This window comes from Mauremys mutica, chromosome 18 (assembly GCF_020497125.1).
Source record: "Mauremys mutica isolate MM-2020 ecotype Southern chromosome 18, ASM2049712v1, whole genome shotgun sequence".
Taxonomy (NCBI): domain Eukaryota; kingdom Metazoa; phylum Chordata; order Testudines; family Geoemydidae; genus Mauremys; species Mauremys mutica.
The window spans coordinates 5,135,588-5,158,304 of record NC_059089.1 but is presented as its reverse complement, the minus strand read 5'-3'; the positions used below and the strand labels follow the sequence as shown (position 1 = coordinate 5,158,304).

The following is a 22,717-nucleotide window of genomic DNA, read 5'->3' as shown; positions in this document are numbered from 1 at the left end:
CACTCTGCTTGATACCGGCTGCCAGCTAGACATCGAGCCATTGATCACTATCCATTGAGGGCTAATGCCTAGCATTAGAAGGTATGCAACTCCTTGAGAGAAGGTACAAAGCTCAAAGGCAACTTGCCCTCCGGATCTGTAACAATCCTGGACGCTGCCCCAACTTTCTAGATGTTGCAGGGCCCTGCGTGGGTGAATGACCACGTGTACTGGATCTGTGCAGCCATCCACATCTCCCGTAGCCTTCTGGTAAGTGACAACAGCAAGCATCGATTTCTCTGCTGCAATTTTATTTTAAAATACATAAATAAAAAGGACTCCAGCTGTGGTTATAAACTGAGGGTGTCTTCAAAAGTACAAGTGTCACCTTGGGAGGTTCTGATCTCAGCAGAAGTGACTTAAGACCTTTGGGCTATTGGTGCATTCCCAAAAACCTTCAGCATTCTAACAGCTTCCACTGGGGTCATGACAGAGAGTACCATGCTGGGAATGGAACCTGGATGACTCCATTTTAGATGGCTGCAGCCTTTGTGGAACTCCTGAAAAGTTGGGCAAGTTTTGCATGCTGGCAATGAGGCCTTTAAAACATGAACTCTTATGGACTCAACATAACCTGCCTGGCATTTTATCACACCCTACAAAGCAGTTACTGATCAGTGACAGAATCTTGTAACCCACTGACAACCACGTACAGACATTTCATTTCAGCAGTTACCACTTTGTTTCACAAGGTAGCCACAGCTATGTAGCTACTCTCTAACTGCCTGGCAAATAGCAACTAAATGCACCATCATTACATGCTCCTGCAGATGGCTTGATTATACAGTATTTGAAGCAAATGAGTAACATTCAGAGTAATTAACTTGTAGCATTTAGATTTCCCATTAAGTCTTCAAGAGAAATGCAGACAGAGACCCTTTATCCTACTATCACAGCAATACTCCCACTTACACGGTTGCAAAATAAATACAGAGCTGAGTTAACAACATGGCTGCCTGGCTCCTGTGACAAACACCCCTGCACTCTAATACTCATGTATTTACCCTTTGCAGCAGTGGCAGTGCCCATACTTTCCAGGGATGTTTTCTTTTTTTTTAGCCTTCTGGGCCAGAACAGCAAACAGAACCCATGGTGGCAGACAGTCAAAGCAGCATCTGAACACACTTCTAATCACAGACAACTCCCAGCACACCCTTTCATCATACAAACCCCAGAGAGATCAATGACTCACAACCCACAATGGCACCTGGAAAAAGGAGCAAAGTCATTGCAAATTTCCATGGCATGGGATCTCACTGGGCATGGAGATGTGGGCAGTGCGCTGGCAATTCTTGTGCTTCATTATGGTGGGTCTACTTTAAGGACAGTTAAATAGCCCCTCCATCCTGATCTGAGAGGTTTGAGAAACTGCAACATCTCAACTAGGCAATCTCTTTATATAAAGGGCTCTTGGCAGTGAAACTACAGTTATGTGATCAAATGAAAGACAAGTCCTGATGGCTCCCCTAGTGATTAGCTGGGCTCCCCTGTGCTGCTGGGTCGGCTCTCCTGTTTGGGGATGGTGATGCGTTTTCTTATCTGTATATCTTCATCCTGAAGGAGGAAACAAACATACTCATCAGCAGGAGATATCTCATCTGAAATGATTTACCAGACTGTTCTAGATAAACAAAGACACTCCTCTCTCTACTTCCTCCCCCAGAAGCCTTCTGCATATCAGACTTCAGTCTCAGAAGGATTAGCTTGGCTGATGAAGATTTTAAATACAACCAGGAACATGAATCTGTGTGGATCTACGACACAGCCCTCGCACTCTGCTGCTATCCCACTTGGAAACACTGAGGCCACCTCACGTCCTTCCCTGTGTATCTTATTTGTGTAGGTTCTCAAACCTGTTCACATGCTCCCATCCAAGAACTGTTCTTTCCAAATATTAGCCGGCATTTGTAGCTCTTTCAAACTGGCCAGGACTCTCCCCGTAAGAGAGAGAGAGCAGTGATGCAGATTTGCTGTAGAGTTTTTCATTACCTAAGTGGAGCTGTGTGATCTCATTTATGCTTTGCTCCAAGATGGAAGGTCAGAAAAACTTCATGGTTGATAAAATTAGAGATGGATTATAACTATTTAAATGCCAGTATGTGAACTCCGGCCATGAGACATGCATTCTTCCGGCTATGTGTATAGGAAGGGACAAAGCTTATGTCAACACCCTGCTAAATTATGGACCTTTTAAAGGATGCTGACAAGTTTCAGCCACACAAAAGCTCCTGTTTCTGACTTGGTTACTTTGAACAATCTTCCCTAAAGACTGAAAGGTTTGGCTTTGCAGGGTTGTAGGTTACATGTAACCTAAAATATCAGATAGCTTGGATAGGCTGCTCTGTGAGCAGCTGCTGTACACAGTCTGCCTGAGAGGGATGGAACATGGCTTAGGAATGCACTCAGTACCTGCACTGCACTACAGACCATCTGATTTTCTTCTACCAGATTCCTTTCAGCACCAGTCTTACAGGCGCTTCTCTCAATTGCCCCTTCTCACACCTTCCCACGAGATTGTGATCCCACCATCTAACCTAGATAAGGCTCTATGTCTGCAGGAATACATTTGGCTTTGACATCTTGTCAGACTAAAGGCCGGCAAAAAGACACACAGAGCTAGTCTAGAGCACAGTTCTTACGGAGTCAGAATCCTCTTCCACCTGGCTGCTTAGGAAATTAGCGTAATCGTCCTTCTGGTTGTCTAGAATTTCTTCTTCATATTCAGTCTGATAGTCAGATTCATCTGAATAGGAGGGAAAAGAGAATCATTGGTTTTAGTTGGCACCAATAATGGACAGAGGGCATTGCATGAGGATTACAATATTTGCTAACCACATCCTGAGCTACAGGGCACTCAGCCAGGAAGGAGAGTCAGGTTTGGCCAACTAATGGCAACTCAATGAACTAGTTACTTTTCCCTGGGGACCACAAATCAAGCTGTCATTTTAGAAGTATCAGTTCTCTAGCCTGCCTGGATGCAGAGATAGCCTTCAAAACCTGGATGTAAACTGATGTATCAATGTCTGCTAGTAACTTCATTAAAATTGCCTGGTTAAAGAGGTGTGAAATGTCCCATTCATCTCAATGGGGCCTTCGCTTTCAATCTAATGATAATGTAAAATGTTGACATATTAACACCACTGATCACTGCACACAAATATTATCACCACTGATTAATACACACAAACAGTAATACCACTAATTCATGCAAACATGCAAGAAAAGGGACAATCTTGTTCGGCAGATCTGCACAATCATGGCATCATGCCATGGATTGAGTGCGGAAGAGCCCCACCGCTTATATATTCTCCAGTGTGACTCTGTTAGGATCTGGGAAGATCTGTATCTTGGGAGGTCAGAGCAAAGCAAGGTACAATGAAAGGAGCTGTCCATGTTCAGTTGCAGAGGTGCCTCTGCCAACACCAGTCCTTGCAATGCCAGTGCTGCTCGCAGGACAAAGCCTTGGGACCTCTCTGTTCCTCTTTTACAATGTTGAAAATTGAGCCTGTATTTCTGTTCCTTGTTTGTTGTCTCTTAGCCCTGGTCTACACTTCGAGTTTAGGTCAAATTTAGCAGCATTAGATCGATTTAACCCTGCACCCATCCACACAACAAAGCCATTTTTGTTGACTTAAAGGGCTCTTAAAATTGATTTCTGTACTCCTCCCTGACGAGGGGATTAGTGCTGAAATCGACATCACTGGGTTGAATTTCATAGAATCATAGAATTCAAGATCAGAAGGGACCATTATGATCATCTAGTCTGACCTCCTGCAAGATGCAGGCCACATAAGCCGATCCACCCACTCCTGAAATAATTCTCTCCCTTGACTCTGCTGTTGAATGCTCCAAATCATGATTTAAAGACTTCTAGTAGCAGATAATCCACCAGCAAGCGACCCCTGCCCCATGCTTCGGAGGAAGGCGAAAAACCTCCAGGGCCACTGCCAATCTACCCTGGAGGAAAATTCCTTCCCGACCCCAAATATGGCGATCAGCTGAACCCCGAGCATGCGGGCAAGACTCTCCAGCCAGACCCTCTGGAAAAAGGCTAACAATATCCTATCATTGACTCTTTGTACTAATTACCATTGTGGCATGTTATTGACCTATTGACTAAACCCGTTATCCTACCATACCATCCCCTCCATAAACTTATCCAGCTTAATCTTAAAGTCATGGAGGTCCTTCGCCCCCACTGTTTCCCTCGGTAGGCTGTTCCAGAATTGCACTCCTCTGATGGTTAGAAACCTTCGTCTAATTTCAAGCCTAAATTTCCTGACTGACAATTTGTATCCGTTTGTCCTCGTGTCCACATTAGCACTGAGCAGAAATAATTCCTCTCCTTCCCTGGTATTTATCCCTCTGATATATTTAAAGAGTGCAATCATATCTCCTCTTATCCTTCTTTTGGTTAAGGAAAACAAACCGAGCTCCTCAAGTCTCCTTTCATACGACAGACTTTCCATTCCTCGGATCATTCGAGGAATTTGGGGTAGTGTGGATGCAATTCGATGGTATTGGCCTCCGGGAGCTATCTCAGAGTGCTCCACTGTGATCGCTCTGGACAGCACTCTCAACTCAGATGTACTAGCCAGGTACACAGCAAAAGCCCCAGGAACTTTTGAATTTCATTTCCTGTTTGGCCAGCGTGGCGAGCTCAACAGCACAGGTGACCATGCAGTCCCAGAATTGCAAAAGAGCTCCAGCATGGACCGAATGGGAGGTACCGGATCTGATCGCTGTATGGGGAGATGAATCCATGCTATCTGAACTCAGTTCCAAAAGATGAAATGCCAAAATATCTGAAAAAATCTCCAAGGGCATGAAGGACAGAGGCTACAACAGGGACCCGCAGCAGTGCCGCGTGAAAATTAAGGAGCTCAGGCAAGCCTATCAAAACACCAAAGAGGCAAACGGCCGCTCCAGGTCAAAGCCCCAGACATGCCGCTTCTATGATGAGCTGCATGCAATTCTAGGGGGGGCCCCTACCACTACCCCACCCCTGTCCGTGGACACCTGCAAAGGGGGAGTCTCATGCAACAGGGATGAGGATTTTGGGGATGGGGAAGATGAGGAGGTGGAGGAGGGTGAGGATAGCGCACAGCATGCAAGTGGAGAAACCATTCTCCCCGACAGCCAGGAACTGTTTATCACCTTGGAGCCAATACCCTCCCAACCCTCCCAAGGCAGGCTCACGGACCATGAAGCTGGAGAAGGCACCTCTGGTGAGTGTACCTTTGTAAATATAATGCATGGTTTAAAATCAAGCATGTTTAATGATTAATTTGCCCTGAAGACTTGGGATGCATTCACGGCCAGTACAGCCCCTCCTTTTAAATGGCCAACCCAACGGGTGCTTGGTATGGGAAAGGAGGGCGCTGCTGTTTGAAACCATTCCCACATATTATGAAGGTTGAAGGGGGAGGGGTGAAGTGATCATCCCAGAGAATTGGGTGTGTGTGTGGGGGTTAGTTGGGTTTGTGCTGCACGTTAACCCAAAAACCGCAGCCCCTCCTTTTAAATGGCCAACCCATTGGTATGGGAAAGGAGGGTGCTGCTGTTTGAAACCATTCCCACATATTATGAAGGTTAAAGAAGCCGAAAGACTGTGGCTTACCATGGCTGCCTGCAAGCCGAATTCTGTTGCCCGGCCCTGTGTCTGATCTCTCACACCAAACTGGCAGGCCCTCAATATAAGAGGTAAAATGCAAACTTGTACCGAAAGCATCTGTGCTATGTAATGTTAACAGCTTGGTTCACCGTGAAAGAACCTACCCATTGTTCTCTAAAATGTGTCTTTTTAAATACTACTCTCCCTTTTTTCCCTCCCGCAGCTGCAAATGTTTCAACGCTCTCCATATCATCTCCAACGCTCTCCAGATGCTAGCGCAGATAAGAAGGTGAAAAAAATGCACTCGTGATGAAATGTTCTCTGAGCTCATGCAGTCCTCCCGCACCGAAAGAGCTCAGTAGAATGCGTGGAGGCAAACAATGTCAGAGTCCAGGAAAGCAGAAAATGAACGTGAGGACAGGAGGGACGAGGAAGATGAGAGGTGGTGGGAGCAAGATGAGAGGTGGCGGCAACACGATGGGAGGAGGCAAGATGCAATGCTGAGGCTACTGGGGGATCAAACTGATATGCTCCGGCGTCTGGTGGTGCTGCAGAAAGGCAGCAGGAGCACAGACCGCCACTGCAGCTCCTGTGTAACCGCCCGCCCTCTTCCCCAAGTTCCATAGCCTCCTCACCCAGACGCCCAAGAACACGGGGGAGGGGGGGAGGGAGCCTTCCGGGCCCCCAACCACTCTACCCCGGAGGACTGCCCAAGCAACAGAAGGCTGGCATTCAATAAGTTTTGAAGTGCAGTGTGGCCTTGTCCTTCCCTCCTCCCCTCCTCCACCCCGACCCCTCCCAGGCTACCTTGGCAGTTATCCCCCCATTTGTGTGATGAATTAATAAAGAATGCATGATTTGAAACAATAATGACTTTATTGCCTCTGCAAGCGGTGATCGAAGGAAGGAGGGTGGTTGGCTTACAGGGAAGTAGAGTGAACCAAGGGGGTGGGTTTTCATCAAGAGAAACAAACAGAACTGTCAAACTGTAGCCTGGCCAGTCATGAAACTGGTTTTCAAAGCTTCTCTGAGGCGCAGCACACACTGCTGTGCTCTTCTAATCGCCCTGGTGTCTGGCTGCACGTAATCAGTGGCCAGGCAATTTGCCTCAACCTCCCACCCCAACATAAACGTCTCCCCGTTACTCTCACAGATATTGTGGAGCACACAGCAAGTAGCAATAACAATTGGCATACTGGTTTTGCTGAGGTCTAACCGAGTCAGTAAACTGCGCCAGCGTGCTTTTAAACATCCAAATGCACATTCTACCACCATTCTGCACTTGCTCAGCCTGTAGTTGAACAGCTCCTTCCTGCTGTCCAGGTGCCTGTGTCTGGCTTCAAGAGCCATGGCATTAAGGGGTAGGCTGGGTCCCCAAGGATAACGACAGGCATTTCAACATCCCCAACGGTTATTTTCTGGTCTGGGAAGTAAGTCCCTTCCTGAAGCTGTTCAAACAGACCAGAGTTCCTGAAGATGCGAGTGTCATGTACCTTTCCTGGCCATCCCATGTTGATGTCGGTGAAACATCCCTTGTGATCCACCAGTGCTTGCGGCACCATTGAAAAGTACCCCTTGCAGTTTATGTACTGGCTGCCAAGGTGGTCCGGTCCCAAGATAGGGATATGCGTTCTGTCTATCGCCCCACCACAGTTAGGGAATCCCATTGCAGCAAAGCCATCCACTATGACCTGCACCCAGAGTCACTACCCTTGATAGCAGCATTTCAGTGATTGCATTGGCTACTTGCAGCACAGCAGCCCTCACAGTAGATTTACCCACTCCAAATTGATTCCTGACTGACCGGCAGATGTCTGGCATTACAAGCTTCCAGAGAGCTATCGCCACTTGCTTCTCAACTGTGAGTGCTGCTCTCATCTTGGTATTCTTGTGCTTCAGGCCAGGGGAAAGCAAGCCACAAAGTTCCAGGAAAGTGCCCTTACGCATGCAAAAGTTTTGCAGCCACTGGGAATCATCCCAGACCTGCAACACTATGCGGTCCCACCAGTCTGTGCTTGTTTCCCGGGCTCAGAATTGGTGTTCCACGGCATGAACCTGCCCCATTACCACCACGATGTCCAAATTGCAAGGTCCCGTGCTTTGAGAGAAGTCTGTGTCGTAATCGCGCTGTCGTCGCCTTCTTGCCTGCTTTTGCAGGCTCTGGTTCTGCACATACTGCAGGATAATGTGCGAGGTGTTTACGATGCTCACAACAGCAGCGGTGAGCTGAGCGGGCTCCATGCTTACCATGGTATGGCATCTGCAGGAGAGCAGAGTTGCAGTGGAAACGGTGGATGATGACGGATGCCACGAGAACAGATATTTATACCGAACGACGAGAGGACCTGCAAAGTGGATTAATGGCACCAGGATAGCAGAGCTGCAGTGGAAGCGGTGGATGACTGAGCTCATTTACTTTATTGAAATCATCATTTAGTCAATTGAGACTGAGCTCATTTACAACAGCAGGAGAGCAGAGTTGCAGCGGAAGTGGTGGATGACGATGGTTTGCAGACCTACTGCACCGTCTGCTGCCAGCAGCACCCAGGACACAACAGTAGTGGTGACGGTGAGCTGAACTGAGCGGGCTCCATGCTTGCTGTGGCATGGCGTCTGTACAGAAAAAAGGCACTAAACGATTGTCTGCCGTTGCTTTCACAGAGGGAGGGGCGACTGACAACATGTACCCAAAACCACCCGCAACAATGTTTTTGCCCCATTAGGCATTGGGAACTTAACCCAGAATTCCAATGAGTGGCAGAGACTGCAGGAACTGTGGGATAGTTACCCATAGTGCACCACTCTGTGAGTCGATGCTAGCCACGTTATTGAGGACGCACTCCACTGACCTACTGCTCTTAGTGGGGACATACACAATCCATTGGGGGTTGGACTAGATGACCTCTTGAGGTCCCTTCCAACCCTGATAGTCTATGATTCTATGACTGTATAAAATTGCTTTCTAAAGATCGACTTCTATAAATTAGACCTAATTTCCTAGTGTAGACATACCCTTAGCCAGCCTCTGATCTTCCCATCACCACCAGCTTACAGAAGTTTCCTCTTAAAAGGGCCTTTGTCAAAGGCTTTTTGAAAGTTGAAATAAATAAATTATATTCACTATTTTGTTGATGTACTAGGGAGGTGTGATATTCCCCTATTAAACCCATACTGACTTGTTCTGATCATATCACAATTACCTGGGTGTTTTATCTTTCTATTTTAATGTTGTTTCAACCCATCCTCCTGGTTTTGCAGTATGACTCACTGTTCTGACATTATCAGAATAATCCCTAGCGCCAGTTAGAGAATTAGGTAAGACATTAGCTACCATCTGGAATCACAGCCACTGAATGATTGCATATTTATGTCACCAGTTCAATCCCTTTTATCTTAAACTTTTGTAGAACTCTTGGACATACCATCTGGTCCTGGGGACTTGATTATCCTTAATTTAGCAGTTTGTTCCAGAAACTTCAATTTGAAGTGCTTAGTTTACCTCAAGTATCAGAGGGGTAGCCGTGTTAGTATGGATCTGTAAAAGCAGCAAAGAGCCCTGTGGCACCTTATAGACTAACAGACGTTTTGGGCATCCGAAGAAGTGGGTATTCACCCACGAAAGCTCATGCTCCAAAACGTCTGTTAGTCTATAAGGTGCCACAGGACTCTTTGCTGCTTTTAGTTTACCTCTTTTATTACCTGAAGAGCACAGGCATGGAGTGTCTCCCCAATATCTTCAGTGGTGAAGACTGATGCAAAGAAATTGTTTTGCTTCTCTGCAAAGTGCACAAAATTTTGAACCACTCCCGTATTTGATTTTTGTCTTTGGCTAGTTGCTCTTTCCTTTTAGCCTCTAATTTCAACTTTGTCTTTCATCCACCAGAGTTTATGCTCCTTTCTCTTGGCATCAGTAGAGTTGGAGTGCCTTTTTCTGAGGGATTCCCTGTTTAGCTTGAATAAACTCTTGAAGTTAAATCACGGAACCATTTAGATCATACTCCCCTCCACCTCGGCTTTCCTGCTTCCTTTCTTCTTTAGAGGTATGTGTGCCTTTTGGTATTCTGTTATGGGTTGCTTAAGTAGCCTCCACACTGAGTCTAAAAATTTTAATTTCCTCACTTTTGCCTATAGGTCTGTTTGATCAGCTACAGATGGGGAAACTGAGGCCCAGCGGGACCAGTGGCACAACAGTCTCCCTACAAACCCCAGTGCCATTCCCATGTTCTAAATGCTAGACAATACTCCAGCCTAGAAACAGGATAATGTTAGAAGACTTAATAATTTTCAAATAACCTCCAGATATGTCACAAGATAGACAACAAGAGACTGTTATAGACTCATTCATGCTGCCCCATATCAATTCACCATTCTATTTAAGAACTCAGATACTTTCAGCATATTGATCAGAAGGGCTCCAGTGAACTCCCTGAACTTGCATTACTGTACACATCCATCATAGCTACTGTCTAGCGCCTACCTTGTAAATAAATAGTGAAGCCACATGCAGCTCTACTCTCTGGACTGTGGCAGCTTCTGAAGCCACGGCAACTGAAATGCTCTGACTGCCAACCAGCAGGGGTAATAAACCAGCAAAGCAATGGCATCATCGTCACATGGGTTTGAGCTATTCCTGCTCTCATGCCCAACCTTTCCCCTCAAAAATCAAACAAGATGCATATGCAGCAAAATTAAACAAATCTCAACTGCTCACGTTGGTCATGTTGGGCATTGATCCACCTTGCACAGAGTTTATTAAAAAGCCCTGCTTTAGACTGGTTCCTTCTGCAGTGCTTGAAAGGAGTCTGCCAATAATCACAACTAAACACAACAAGCAATCACTTTTAATTGAGCCATCACCAGGGGCGGCTCTAGGCATTTCGCCGCCCCAAGCACGGCAGGCAGGCTGCGTTCGGCGGCGTGCCTGCGGGAGGTCTGCTGGTCCCGCAGCTTCGGCGAACCTCCCGCAGCCAGGTCCAGAAGCCGCGGGACCAGCAGACCTCCCGCAGGCAAGCCGTCAAAGGCACCCTGCCTGCCGCCCCCGCGGCTTGCCGCCCCAAGCACGCACTTGGCGTGCTGGGGCCTGGAGCCGCCCCTGGCCATCACACGTCTCAGCAAAGTAATGATGCCAATGTGCTATTCCACTCTTGTCCACCGGCACCCCAGCCTTCTGTTTACTGCTTCTTGCCTGAACACATCACAGCTAAGAGGAAGCACAGGGCTCTACCCACAAGGCCAGCTGGGACTCAGGAGAGCTGGATTCTATTTCCAGCTCTTCCTCCTGCCTCCCCTTGTGACCTTGGACAAGTCATTGGGTCTCTCTCTGGCTCAATTCCCCATCTGTAAAATCCTGCTCCACTTCACAGGATGGTTCGGAGGATAAACAAATTCCTGTTTGTTAAGTGCACAAATAGCTCACTGATGGGGGCCGTACATGGTAATCAGACAGCTCCATCATGGCTACATATACAGTGCAAGCAGAGACCTGGGTTTCTATTTGTGTCACTAGATCACCACTCCTGCTTTTGGGGGATTGGGAAAATAACCATCCTTTTCTGATGTCTGAAACGCTGGTGGGTTTGCAGTGAGTGGGCAGGGAGATGGAGCAGATGTGCCAGTAGCAGTTAAACCAGCTTCACCCAGACGCTTAACAGCTACAAAGTTATCTGTGTAGATACCAAGTATGGGGCATATGCTGCGAGATGGACGAACACCTTCAAACATGGGAGTTGCTGGATCCTCCTAGCTGACCCCTACAACCCTAACCTAACTCTCCACATTTTAAATCAATTGGCCCCCATTCCCATGGGGGTCTGTCAGGGCAGACATCTCAGTGTCCCCAGCGTGGGCCTGTGTGTGTAATCCTGCTTCCTATTAGCCACCTAGGTAACCTCAGATTATCTTGGGTTTAAAACACCCGTGACATTTGGCTTGTCTGTTTATTAAGTTTCCACAAGGTTTGCATTTCTGCCCTAATTCCTACTCCCTCCTGTGATGGTGCTAGAGCACCACCATCGTAACTGAGACTTCGTTAGGCTCTAGGCCTCAGCCTTGTAATAAGCATTGTGCAAACTGAACCCTGAGCCCATGCGGAGCCTTACTGATTTCAATGGGGATCTAACTCCAGTATCAGTAATGTCAAACTGACCCTCTCACAGGAGGTGTAGGTTTAAGTGAAATGTACACAATTAATGATTTACTTGAAATCTTTCTAAAGAGCAGATGAGCAACAGCTTATACTCAGCTGCTGCGAGGGACCACATAACTCAAAGGTTTAGCCTAGTGTCTATTTATAACAAAGGCCAATTTTGCCCAAATAGAAATGCTAACGCCTGTAAGGATGGCATACTGATTGCTAAGCAGTGTGTAAGAGTAATCCCACCTGTGAACCCAACAGTCATGGCAAACACAGACACCACTGGACTGTGTATCAAAGGGACATACAGGAGTCACATGATTAAGAAGAAGAAAAGTCTTTTTCAGCTTGGTTCTGAGGAACAGGGCTTGTACTTAAAATGAATTAGCTGATTACTTAAGTATTGCTCACGTTGGAACAGTCGATAGCATCTGCTGCATTCTGCAGATGACAGTACAGTCTGTTCTTTAGCATTTTATTCTAACACAATGGCTATAACAAGCTGGCAGAAAACGGATTAAAAACACTTGGCCATTACTTTTTCCTGTTCAGAGAGTAATTTATAGCTTTAATTAAATATAATGGCTATGATTAAAAAGGAGACCTTTGATATAAACTTGGTGAGGAAATGCTGGAATTAAACTCACTGCATCTGTAGTTTACCACAGATGATAGTATTTTCAGAGGTTTACAACTTTATTGTTGAAACTTACTTTGAGCTAAAAGTGAACAAACAGCCTGAGATGGCTCTCTAAACAAATGTTTCCAACAGCAGTGGGGTCACTAATGTTATTGCATATTTGTATTGAAAGAACGCTCAGAGACTATAAGCAGGAACAGAGCCCACTGTGGGAGGTGTGTTACCCACTTCCGATCACCTTGGTTCAGAAAGACGCAAAATAAAACAAATGGCAATAGCCACTGCTGCAGACTGGAATGTGTTCACATGCAGTAGGCTATTCTGATGTGGTAATCCCCCAAGGTTTTCATTATTCAGTAGTTCTACAGGACTCAGAAACAATGCTCTTGAGAACAAACAGGAAGGTGTGGCCCCTGCCTCAAAGAGTGAACAATCCAAATATTATACATGGCAACAGGTGAGTATAATAGAGAAGCAGGAGAGGTGGGGAAAGACAAGGACAATAGTGAAAAGATCATATGGTTGCTCTGGGAGGCACAGGCCCATTCTTGCTAATTCTGTGTGGGTTTTGTTTCTCTTTTATAACTCCATTTTTGCAGGTGATACAGCTGATGTGAAGGTATAAGGTTCTGTGGATTAGATTGTTTGTGTGCCAATAACTCTCCAAGCTTTGATGTACATCATGGAATCAGGCAGTCTGCCACAATCCTATGTGGATTAGTACTTTTTAGATATTTATATTGAATTATTGTTTAAAATAGCCAGATCCTGAGGCTGCTGCATATGCACAATAACTACTTTTCCTAATGGTTTTTAGAATGTCTTTAGTGCAGTAAAAAGATTACACACCATTTTATTGCTTAAATACTGCTAGAGTCAATGATGCAGCTACAGTAATATTGTGTGTCCCCGACAATATACATTGACATAATGGACAGCAATGCCCTTTTAAGCTGTCTTCTGTACCAGTGATCTACAGTGGAGAAGAGTGGTTCTTTTCTATACGTCCAGTGCTTTTACAAAGAAAATAAACATACAAAACTGTGTTAAAGGTGCAATAAGACATCAAGGGCAAATGAAGTTAGAACTGAGCTGTGCTATTTTTCACTTGCCCTGTTACAGCTTGGATTAAAGCACACTGGGTCTCCCAATGTCTCTTGTATTGACCTTTGGCCCTTTTAACATCCGAGCCCTGCTGAGCTAGGTATAGGTGAAACAGAAGCCTTAAGAGCACACAAGTCAGACTCATTAACGTCACTTTAAAGTGTGCATTTGTGAATCCCCGAGCACAGCAGCCTGGCAGCTGCATTTTCCTTCTCAGGGCTCTGTTCTCCCTGCACCACATGAGTAACTACCTCAATGGCTACTGAGCATGGCATTGACAGCAGAACAGCTCTCTTAGGTCAACATTTGTCAAACCTACTTTTAAGGTACCTTAATACTAACGCTCTATTTAACTGGCTCTCTCATCTAAAGGCAAATCTTACCAGTCAGGCGAGCAAGAGGTGTACTGGGGATCAAGTTGCTACAATAAAGCGTTTAAATCACAACTGGTCTAAATAGTCATGCCATTAGTAACCGTGTTATGCAGAATCTTTTGTTCCTATTCTTAATGACTGTTTAAATATATTGGATTAATATTTTCTTCATTAGGCACAGGGATGGGAATTAGCATGTCAAAGAGCTGCAGGGACATCTCAACAGAGTCATAGGTGGAGGGGCTGCTAACTTCTCAACCTGCGGCCCACGATGACAGACAGGTTGAGAACCACTGCATTAGTTGCTGGGAGCGTCGCAACTGTGTGCAGAAGCAGAGCAGCCATTACTTGTTCCTCGGTAGCATGCATGCAGCACTGCCCATGAGAGCTGGGTTAAGGGAGAGAGGGAATGGGAAATAAGAAATGCTTGAAAAAGCCTCTAATGTGCTTGATGTTCACAGTAATGGAGGGAGGGAAGGTAAATAAAATGTAAGCCAGTGAGTCACTCAGCACTGCTTTAATAAGAGCAGGAAAAGTTCCCTGCACTGGGCCTCCAAACTACCCTCCTTCCCCATCTCAAGGCTATAGATGACCAAGCCAAAAGGTGAAGACACGACAACTAGGGTGGTCACATCAGCAAAGCCCCAATCTACAACTCAGCTCTTTCCCCACAATGTGGGGAGGAGGGTTTGAGGGAAAGCTGGCTTCTGCCTGGCTGAGGCTGCAGTGGGGCGTTGTCAAAACATTAACACTGAGGGGAAAGGGAGAAAATAAGGCACTGAGCAGACCTACTTCATGTACAGGGCATGCCACTTCACAGCCCTGAAAGGCTCACAAGAAACGCAACTGAAAGAGTATAAATAGGATTTGTTTCAGAAGCCTTGCCTATGGGGAATGGGTAGACTCCAGGCATGGTGGAGCAGAAGAAGGTGGATTGAGATGAATCCAAGAAGCATCTGAATAATGTTCCTCATCACTAAAGTCTAAATTCCTCCAGGATGGGATGCCCAAGCTGAGGTTAATAATAGTGAGGAATAATTTCCTACTTAATGAACAGAGCTCAAGTGAGAGCAAACAAGAATACAGGGATGATTTGTGAGTATTCCTTTGATTGCTATTGGGGAGAGACAAACATGTGGGTGGCACCATGTACATTGTAGCAATAATCTTCACCCAGAATAGTGTATAATCTGTCATGTAACTGTCTCGACAAGCCAACTCACCATCTACCAGAGCTGCTTTGACTGGCTCAATTCTGGACACAATTTCTGCCAAGTCAGTGAAAGAGGTACTAGGACAGGTCACAATCTGAAATACAACACAAAGTATATGTATATTATTCAAATGCACACACAGGAATAAGAAATACAAGGCACTGAAATCGTATTAAACATCAGACACAAAGCCACAAAAATGGAAATTCTCAGTGATTGTTGCCAGGGAAAAAACAGATCCTTACCATAGTAACAGGGTTATCCAAAATGACTACCCTTATGGAGCCCCAGTCTTGGGAGACGTGCTTGGGTTACAGTCAGCAGTTCCTATTAGGACCATGTGCACATGCACCCTTTCCCCACATGCTGGGATCTGAGAGAATAAAAAGGGGAGCTACTCTAATCTCCTCCTTCCACTACTCCTGGAATTCATCAGAAGAGACTTCAGAGAAGTGGGACAGAGAGCAAACACCCTAAGGAACAGAGAAATGACCGCTATACTTACTTACATGCCTCCAGCTTCCATCCCGGTCATACCACACGATCCATTGTCTACAGCCAAGCTCTAAAATACAACCGTATTTGCTCCAATCCCTCAGACAGAGATAAACACCTACAAGATCTCTATCAAGCATTCTTAAAACTACAATACCCACCTGCTGAAGTGAAAAAACAGATTGACAGAGTCAGAAGAGTACCCAGAAGCCACCTACTACAGGACAGGCCTAAAAAAGAAAACAGAACGCCACTAGCCATCACCTACAGCCCCCAACTAAAACCTCTCCAGCGCATCATCAAAGATTTACAACCTATCCTTAAAGATGATCCCTCACTCTCACAGATCTTGGGAGACAGGCCAGTCCTCGCTTATAGACAGCCTCCCAACCTGAAGCAAATACTCACCAGTAACCGCACACCATACAACATAAACACTAACCCAGGAACCTATCCTTGCAACAAAGCCCGATGCCAGCTCTGTCCACATATCCATTCAACTGACACCATCATAGGATCTAATCACATCAGACACGCCATCAGGGGCTCATACACCTGCACATCTACCAATGTGATATATGCCATCATGTGCCAGCAATGCCCCTCTGCCATGTACATTGGCCAAACCGGACAGTCTCTACGCAAAAGAATAAATGGACACAAATCTGACATCAGGAATCATAACATTCAAAAACCAGTGGGAGAACACTTCAACCTCTCTAACCACTCAGTGACAGACTTGAAGGTGGCAATTTTGCAACAAAAAAACTTCAAAAACAGACTCCAAAGAGAAACTGCTGAACTTGAATTAATATGCAAACTAGATACAATTAACTGTGGCCTAAACAGAAACTGGGAATGGTTGGGTCATTACACTAATTGAATCTACTTCCCTATGTTAAGTTCTCCTCACACCTTCTATGGGCCATCTTAATTATCACTTCAAAAAGTTTTTTTTCCTCCTGCTGACGATAGCTCATCTCAATTGATTAGACTCTTCCTGTTGTTATGCATACTTCCACCTTTTCATGTTCTCTGTATGTATAAATATCTCCTGTCTGTGTGTTCCATTCTATGCATCCGAAGAAGTGAGCTGCAGCTCACGAAAGCTCATGCTAAAATAAATTTGTTAGTCTTTAAGGTGCCACAAGTACTCCTGTTCTTTTTTTTTAGAGAAATGGGGGAGAGCCAATAGGGCAGAGTTAAGAGCCATGAACTGTGTTCAGATCCTGCCACTCCTTTGGCACTCAGAAGGGCTGCTGCGGCCAGTTCCCTTTATACCCTCAGTTCCCAGCACATTGGGAGCGTTGCCTAGATGCTTCCCAGCCTGTGCACCAGAATGCGCATATCAAAGATAGGGACCATAGACAGGGCCAGGAGACTCATTCACTCTTTTGCCTCTCTCAGATACACACTATGGCTCATACTCATTGTTGGGGGGCTCCCCAGAGAAGACCATGAGTATTGCAGCATGAGGGCAGCCAGCAAAAAGCTGACAAATCCTTAATGATAACTAACTGGCACAATGCTATTATGAAACGTACATGCCGTGTAGTTGTAGTCACGTCGATCCCAGGATATTAGAGAGACAAGGTGGGGGAGGCAGTATCTTTTATTGGACCAACTTCTCTTGGTGAGACATAAGCTTTCGAGCCACACAGCACTCTCTTTCAGGGCTGGGAAAGGAACTCCCAGCATCACAGCTAAATGCAAGATGGAATGGTCCCATAGAACAGGGGTGCCCAACCTCTAGCCTACAGGCTGTACATGGCCCATCAGAGCATTTCATACGGCCCACAGCCTGCTTCAACATGATATTCTACTGGCCTATTCATTAGCATTTTGTTGTCATGTTTATATCATTTTAGTTTACACAAGTGTGTAAATAGACAATACTGTACACAGAAACAACCTATCTAAATACATTCAAAACAAGCTGAACTTAAAATCTCAGTCAATACAAAGTGACTTTAAATCTTATTAAAATATGTGGAATCTGTTTGGCCCACACAAAGATGTGCTTAGGTTTATGTGGCCCTTCTGTGTAATAAGTTTGGGCACCACTGTCTTAGAATATGTACTCACTACTTATACTAAACAATCGGTTCCACCCTGTTCCACCCTGCTGTGACGATGGGAATACTGTTCCCAGAGCTGAAGAAGAGCTCTGTGTGGCTTAAAAGCTTGTCTCTCTCACCAACAGAAATTGGTCCAATAGAAGATATTACCTCATCCACCTTGTCTCTTATGAAATGTACAGGCAGGCTCCCAGCACAGCCCTAAAATCCATTGTGTTGAGGAAAGCACACTTAGAACTGGGGGCACTTGTCTGATGCGCATCACCTCATGCACTTTTAGAGTTATCCAGTGAGCTGGTAATATTTGATGCAATACAGGATGTTTGTTAAACATAAGGTATGCAATAAACATCACTCCTGTAGGAGGATAGGAAAACAGCATCAGCAAAAAGAAACAGCTTTATTTCTTGAAGTTGGACTTACATACTACGGTACTTTAGCTAACAACAGCAGCTTCTTTACTACCTTGCAAAATCACTTGTTTTCAGAAGTGAAAAACGTACACAGTGAGCTGGGCAGAGTTTAAGTTTAATTCAAGTGGTAAATAACATCCTCCAGGATATGAGGTTTGCTCAGTTAGAGGTTCAGATAATTTCAGACAGATTTCGCTAGAACAATCAAAACTGTAAAAAAAACAAAAACAAAACAAAACAAAAACCCCTCACAAATCAAACACTCTTGAGACTAAAATCCAGGTTTTATCACTACAGCTTCCAGGTCAGTAGTTCATTAACACTGTCTCCACTACAAGTAAAACAGCCATGTCAGGGTATGACGAAGGCTAAGGCTGGTTAGAAAACCATGTTCATACCCTGTTTGTAACCAGGTCAGGGAATATCTAGGTTGTAAGAAGGTTCTCTGGCACAGTTATATTTGTAGTGTAAACAGGGCCTTAATCATGTGATCTCCTCACCTACCAATCAGCATCCAAGGAGTCCTAAAAGCTGGGAATCAGAATTTTACCTTTCTGAGTTTAACTTCTCTCAGAATTCAGAGGACACTGGGCTCTTTAGGCCAGATGAAGAGATTCCCCTTCAGCAGAGCCTTCCATTACAGCTCAAGTGTGGAGGCAGAGCTGGACACAGCGCTAGACAATCTACAAATGCTTTTTTATTGTTTATGAAATTTATAATTCAATCCCCATTACTACAGGTGGGGTGGGTAGCACAAGCCTATTATTAAAGCTGCCTGCCACGTCCCATTATAAGACCCTGTTTTCCATTGCTCATAACTTTACCAAACTTTAGGGGACAAAAGCTGGACAGGGAAGAGGGAAAGAGTAGATTAGGTCAAGCCATCTGGTGAGACTTGAACTTGAGTGGTGTGCAGAGAAACTAGGGCCTGGTCTACACTAAAAAGGGGGTTCAAATTAGGGTACGCAAATTCAGCTATGGGAATAGCGTAGCTGAATTCGAAGTACCCTAATTTGAACTACTCACCCGTCCAGACGCGGCGGGGTCGAACTCCGCGGCTCCCCCATCGACTCCACCACCGCCGTTTGCAGTGGTGGAGTACCGGAGTCGACCGCGGCGCTTCCGGAGTTCGAACTATCGCGTCTAGATCAGACGCGATAGTTCGAACTCCGAGAAGTCGAACTCACCGCGTTGACCGGGAAGGTAAGTGTAAACGTACCCTAGGACTGGTTGGGCAAGGCCATTGGGGTGAGGAAAGGAGGTTGGTACTGGTAAGGTAAGGATGCTAGTACTGGAAGCTGAGGTGGGCAGGACTAGGACTGAGAGCTGGTGAGAGAAACATGGGAGGATGGAGACTAGAAGCCTGTTGGCTGGGGGGAAGAAACGCTGAGATTGGATGAGGAGCTGGTGGGATAGGAGGAGACTGGGACTGGCTGTGCAAGGAGACTGCCAGTGAGTGCGGGAAGTGGGAGATTGTGATTTAAATAGTAAGCCCAGAGGGGGAGACTAGGACTGGTTGGACAAGGAGACTGGGACTGGAAAGCAAGGAAGACAGGACTGGGGAAGAGAGAGGACTGGGATAGATTGGAAGTGAAGGGGCAGAAGGGGTCTAGCTTGGGGGAAAGCAGGCAGAATAATCTGAGCTCACTAGCACACATTCCCCTACAGAGCCTGGAATGGAGCCCAAGATTCCAGAGTCTCACTCTTCCTTTGCTGTCAGAAACCTACTGGCAAAGTTGTGTCTCATTCACCTCTATTGCTGGTTCACATAGAGTATGACAACCTACTACTGCTATCAGGTACTCCATTAGCTTACGTGGCAGAGATCCATACGGTGGATCTAAATGTTCCAAACCTGCTGAGGAACCATGTGGGCGTGAATGATGATACATAATGAAATTTCTGGTTTTTCAGTTTGATTTTTAAAACCCCTAGGAAATTATACACAAAAAAGGACATGAAGGTTGCAAAGTCAAGAGCTCAAAAGTTAGAAAATATCAGAATTAAGGCAGTCTGTGCATCCTTAATTCAGTCCCCTTCCTCCTATGCCTCTGACGCATGGTGTCAGTACAGTTCCTCCATAACAGCTTACAAGAAGTGGAAGATTGGTCAAAGAACCAGGGAGGAGTATCCATTATGACAGTTTTTAAATTACATAAGCGCATACTATCTTCCCACAGCACCCTGCCCCATTCAGTTCACAGGATGCTCACTTAACGAGCAGCTATTAACGAGCAGCTATTCAATATTTTGTGTCATTTTCACTGTCAATGTGTAGCTCAACCTGTTCCCAGCCTGCCCCCGCCCAGGGAGGGACCCACCTACAGAGGGCCGACAACAATGTAGTCTGCAGTCCCCTTCGATCCTTGGAGTCTGCTGTGACAAGACAACAAGGCGGCCAATTAGTGGTCACTGCCATGGTGGTTTGGTTTATGTAGCATGAACACATGGAAAGTAGGTTGTGAACATTGGCTCAATTCACACAGGTCATCAAACAGCCATAGGACAGAAATGAGAACTATCATTTACTGCTCACTTGGGCCTGAGTCAGAGCAGTGACCTGATGTGAAAGCTTCTCTTTTTCCATAACTACATGTTACTGCCACCCAGACCCTTCTAAGTCTTTTTAATACCTCTTGGTTAAGGTGGCTCTTTACTTTTTCTGTCCATCTTAGACCTCAGTTCCTCCTATGCCTCTGACGCATGGTGTCAGTACAGTTCCTCCATAACAGCTTACAAGAAGTGGAAGATTGGTCAAAGAACCAGGGAGGAGTATAAAAGTATTGCTCAGGCATGCAGGAGTGAAATCAGGAAGGCCAAATCACACTTGGAGTTGCAGCTAGCCGGAGATGTTAGGAGTAACAAGAAGGGTTTCTTCAGGTATGTTAGCAACAAGAAGAAAGTCAAGGAAAGTGTGGGCCCCTTACTGAATGAGGGAAGGAACCTAGTAACAGAGGATGTGGAGAAAGCTAGTGTACTCAATGCTTTTTTTGCCTCTGTCTTCACAGACAAGGTCAGCTCCCAGACAGCTGCACTCTGCAGCACGGTAAGGGGAGGAGGTGACCAGCTCTCTGTGGAGAAAGAAGTAGTTCGGGACTATTTAGAAAAGCTGGATGAGCACAAGTCCATAGGGCTGGATGCGCTGCATCCAAGGGTGCTAAAGGAGTTGGCCGATGGGATTGCAGAGCCACTGGCCATTATCTTTGAAAAATCATGGCGATCGGGGGAGGTCCTGGATGACTGGAAAAAAGCTAATGTAGTGCCCATCTTTAAAAAAGGGAAGAAGGAAGATCCAGGGAACTACAGGCCAGTCAGTCTCACCTCAGTCCCTGGAAAAATCATGGAGCAGGTACTCAAGGAATCAATTTTGAACCACTTAAAGGAGGGGAAAGTGATCAGGAACAGTCAGCATGGATTCACCAAGGGCAAGTCATGCCTGACTAACCTAATTGCCTTCTATGATGAGATAACCAGCTCTGTGGATGAGGGGAAAGCAGTGGATGTGCTATTTCTGGACTTTAGCAAAGCTTTTGATACAGTCTCCCACAGTATTCTTGCCAGCAAGTTAAAGAAGTATGGGCTGGATGAATGGACGGTAAGGTGGATAGAAAACTGGCTAGATGGTCGGGCTCAACGGGTAGTGATCAATGGTTCCATGTCTAGTTGGCAGCCGGTATCAAGTGGAGTGCCCCAAGGGTCAGTGCTGGGGCCGGTTTTGTTCAATATCTTCATTAACAATCTGGAGGATGATGTGGACTGCACCCTCAGCAAGTTTGCAGATGACACTAAACTGGGAGGAGTGGTTGATACGCTGGAGGGTAGGGATAGGATACAGAGGGACTTGAACAAATTAGAGAATTGGGCCAAAAGAAATATGATGAGGTTCAACAAGGACAAGTGCAGAGTCCTGCACTTAGGACGGCAGAATCCCATGCACTGCTACAGACTAGGGACCGAATGGCTGGGCAGCAGTTCTGCAGAAAAGGACCTAGGGGTTATGGTGGACGAAAAGCTGAATATGAGTCAACAGTGTGCCCTTGTTGCCAAGAAGGCTAATGGCATTTTGGGTTGTATAAGTAGGGGCATTTCCAGCAGATCGAGGGATGTGATCATTCCCCTCTACTCAGCACTGGTGAGGCCTCATTTGGAGTACTGTGTCCAGTTTTGGGCCCAACACTACAAGAAGGATGTGGATAAATTGGAGATAGTCCAGCGGAGGGCAACAAAAATGATTAGGGGGCTGGAGCAAATGACTTATGAGGAACAGCTGAGGGAACTGGGATTGTTTAGCCTGCAGAAGAGAAGAATGAGGGGGGATTTGATAGCTGCTTTCAACTACCTGAAAGGGGGTTCCAAGGAGGATGGATCTAGACTGTTCTCAGTGGTAGAAGATGACAGAACAAGGAGTAATGGTCTCAAGTTGCAGAGGGGGAGGTTTAGGTTGGACATTAGGAAAAACTTTTTCACTAGTAGGGTGGTGAGGAACTGGAATGGGTTACTTAGGGAGATGGTGGAATCTCCTTCCTTAGAGGTTTTTAAGGTCAGGCTTGACAAAGCCCTGGCTGGGATGATTTAGTTTGGGTTTGGTCCTGCTTTGAGCAGGGGGTTGGACT

General features: G+C 45.8%; 1 protein-coding gene across 3 annotated transcripts in view; it reads right to left on the bottom strand.

Moving 5' to 3' along the window:
- Window positions 1–273: 273 nt before the first annotated feature.
- The window catches only part of PNPLA7 (patatin like phospholipase domain containing 7), a 420,389-nt gene continuing 397,945 nt past the window's right edge, over window positions 274–22,717 (bottom strand). For all 3 annotated transcript variants that reach the window (XM_044993121.1, XM_044993122.1, XM_044993123.1), the window contains 3 exons: window positions 15,128–15,212; window positions 2,679–2,782; window positions 274–1,593 (listed from right to left, as the gene is read on the bottom strand). In XM_044993121.1, coding sequence (XP_044849056.1) covers window positions 1,513–1,593; window positions 2,679–2,782; window positions 15,128–15,212 — 270 coding nt within the window. In that variant the 3' untranslated portion in view covers window positions 274–1,512. The remainder of the gene's footprint in view (window positions 1,594–2,678; window positions 2,783–15,127; window positions 15,213–22,717) is intronic.